At 36.3% G+C, this 2850-nt stretch overlaps 1 protein-coding gene across 1 annotated transcript; it reads left to right on the forward strand.

Moving 5' to 3' along the window:
• Positions 1-451: 451 nt before the first annotated feature.
• Positions 452-2637, forward strand: LOC109255627 (olfactory receptor 11H6-like). Its single transcript, XM_019430455.2, has 2 exons — positions 452-500; positions 1658-2637. The coding sequence occupies exons 1-2, from the start codon at positions 452-454 to the stop codon at positions 2635-2637; spliced, it is 1029 nt and encodes a 342-aa protein (XP_019286000.2).
• The last annotated feature ends 213 nt before the right edge of the window (positions 2638-2850 follow it).

The raw sequence follows: 2850 nt of genomic DNA on the forward strand, positions 1-2850 counted from the left end.
TATTTCTCTTGTTATTGCAAATAAAAATCCTTGAACTAAATTGGGAAATGTGTTAGAATTTGAAACAAATTCCAGCATGCTGAGTAAGGAACAGAATAGGAAATCAGGTTCAATGTGACTAGTGTGTTATAAATTCCCTCTCTAGAGAGCCACTCCCCAAAGATGATCTTTGCAGAAATTAAAAGGGCTTAATATTCAGTTGTTCATTTGGTTCTGTGTAGATCATGAGACTATGATTCTCTTTTCAACTGTCAGGCTTCCTGTTGCTTTGTCAGTTTATATAAACAAGAGAACTGTAAGAGGGCAAGCCTAAAGAGGTCCATGACAGATTTCATAATGTTCTTGCTCTTAAAAGGGTCAGCACTTCATATAATCCCCACAGTAATGCATGGAACTATTATATTTGGCTTCTCTGAGATCTGAGATTAGAGTTTTCACTCTGATACAGAAGATGGTGTTAAGCCATACAGATTTCTATGATACCCATCTTGTAACTTCAGGTAAGGTAAAGCTCACAGGACTCAAAGCTTCTCTATTTTCTCCTTCCACGCCTCTCTAGTTTTGTAATAAATACCACTTAATATGTGAATTATGAAAGTATTCCTTCTCCAGAATCAAAGCTAAATTTTTTTCTAAGAGCTTATAAAAAAATGTTACTTTAAAACTTACTAGAACTCTTATAGTGGTTTGCCAGTTTCCCATTTATATTGCTCTCTGTGGGAGTTAGGGCCCTAGGTCAGGGAGAATTCCAATAAGTGAATGCGAATAGACCTTCCTTTAACGAAGTTTCAAGTGACTACCTTCTATGTTACTTTCTGTTACATTTACAGCATAGAAGACAAAATTTTATTCCTGTTTGAGATTGCAAACTTTGAGGAACAGCTTTTGTGGGCACAGCCAACTTTGGCATATCTTTATAAATGATACATATTTGACTTTAATATCTACTAAAGTATCTGATATCAACTGCAATATTAATGAAAAACATCATATATATCAAGTATTGATTGTGATGTATAGGGCAATGTAACTATATTACAGAGCTTTGTTCCTTAAGTTTCTTTGTAAAATAAGGAAGATTGCCAGTAACTCTTTTTGAGTGTAATTTTAGTAAAGAGAGGAATTGAAATGTGAAAACTTCTGATAGATTTTTCTTTTAACATTAGTTTATGATATATTCTAAAATTAACATAGGAATATTTCACATAATCTAACAGTAAAACTAAAATCAGTTAAGTTTCAAATGTTATTTAAATCTATATTGTCCTCATCAGCTTGACCTATTTCTCTCCCAAATAGATCAAAGAATATTAAATATCAGTGTCATCAATATCTTTGTAGGTTACAACCACTTAATTATTTAGTTGTGTTTATTCATTCCTCTCATTCACTGCTTATTCTAAAATTGTAGATCCTTGGGCACACTTGACTCTTGATAATACCAAGTAACTTTGATGGTAAACCTTAGGATGACAGAGAGTTTTCACTTTTATTTACTATATTCACAATAGAGTCATGAATATATGAAAATCATGGAACTATCACTGCATGGATTATGGCATTTTGTTATTTATTGACACACAGAATGATTTTACCCTAAGCAAGGGATCTGCCCTAATTTCTATACTTGTAATTTGGAAATCTGTTATTTTTGCAGCATTACAAACAAATGAATATTCCAACATAAATAATTGCTCTAGCTCTGTGAGTAAATTCATCCTTTTAGGCTTTTCTTATACCTGGGAAATTCAGATTTTCCTCTTTTCAGTCTTCTCTGGGACATATATTCTGACACTAACTGGAAATCTTTGTATTATCTGTGCTGTGATGTGGGACCATCAACTACAAACTCCAATGTACATCCTGCTGGCCAATTTTTCCTTCCTGGAGATCTGGTTTATCACCTCCACTGTCCCTAATATGCTAGCCAACTTTCTCTCTGAGACCAACACCATTTCTGTCTCTGGATGCTTCCTCCAGTTCTACTTCTTCTTCTCCCTGGGCACCACTGAGACCTTCTTCTTGTCTGCCATGGCCTTTGACAGGTACCTTGCTATCTGCAGGCCCCTGCATTACCCCACTGTCATGACAGTTCAACGCTGCATCAGAACAGGAGCTGGGTGTTGGGTGTGTGGCTTCCTGTACTTCCTCTTGCCTATTTACCTGATCTCTCAGCTCCCATTTTGTTGTCCCAATACAATTGATCATTTCCTGTGCGACCCAGGACCTCTTATAAAGCTGGCCTGTGTGCCAGCTCCTGCCACTGAGATCATCTGTGCTATCTATAACTCAGTCCTCATTTTCACCACCTTAGTCTTCATTATCAGCTCCTATACCTTGGTGATCAGAGCTGTGCTGAAGGTCCCCTCAACAGAAGGTCGGCATAAGGCTTTCTCCACATGTGGCTCCCATTTGGCTGTGGTGTCCCTGTTCTATGGCTCTATCATGGTTGTATATGTGAGCCCAACAGCAGGCAATCCAGCAGGGATTCAGAAATATGTGACTTTGTCCTATTCTGTGTTAACTCCACTCTTCAACCCCTTGATCTATAGTCTTCGAAATAAAGAGATGAAGGTGGCTCTGAGAAAGTTATTTAGAATGGTGAGATTGAGTCATAGGCATGGAAGAAATCTTTGAAGGACTTTTGTTTACAACTGAAATAATGTATGAGCAATAAGTAATTAAAAATTGGCATTCAGTTGTGTTAACTGAATTAGGAATGTATGTTTTTGGGGGAGAGAAGAACATATTCAAGTATAATTAAATGTTACTAAGTTAACTGGCCATCTATCCATTTTGTTATTATTAGAGAAAAATGTACATTGAACTTAAAATGTTTCAAAGCAGAGA

This window comes from Panthera pardus, unplaced genomic scaffold, assembly GCF_024362965.1.
Source record: "Panthera pardus isolate Hobbes unplaced genomic scaffold, ASM2436296v1 HiC_scaffold_24, whole genome shotgun sequence".
Classification (NCBI taxonomy): Eukaryota; Metazoa; Chordata; class Mammalia; order Carnivora; family Felidae; genus Panthera; species Panthera pardus.

What these genes read in the sequence shown, in the direction of transcription:
- LOC109255627 (XM_019430455.2), top strand. Translation starts at nt 452, where the DNA reads ATGGTGTTAAGCCATACAGATTTCTATGATACCCATCTTGTAACTTCA. An exon ending in TACCCATCTTGTAACTTCAG is followed by an intron (nt 501 to 1,657) that starts GTAAGGTAAAGC and finishes TTATTTTTGCAG; the next exon opens with CATTACAAACAAATGAATAT.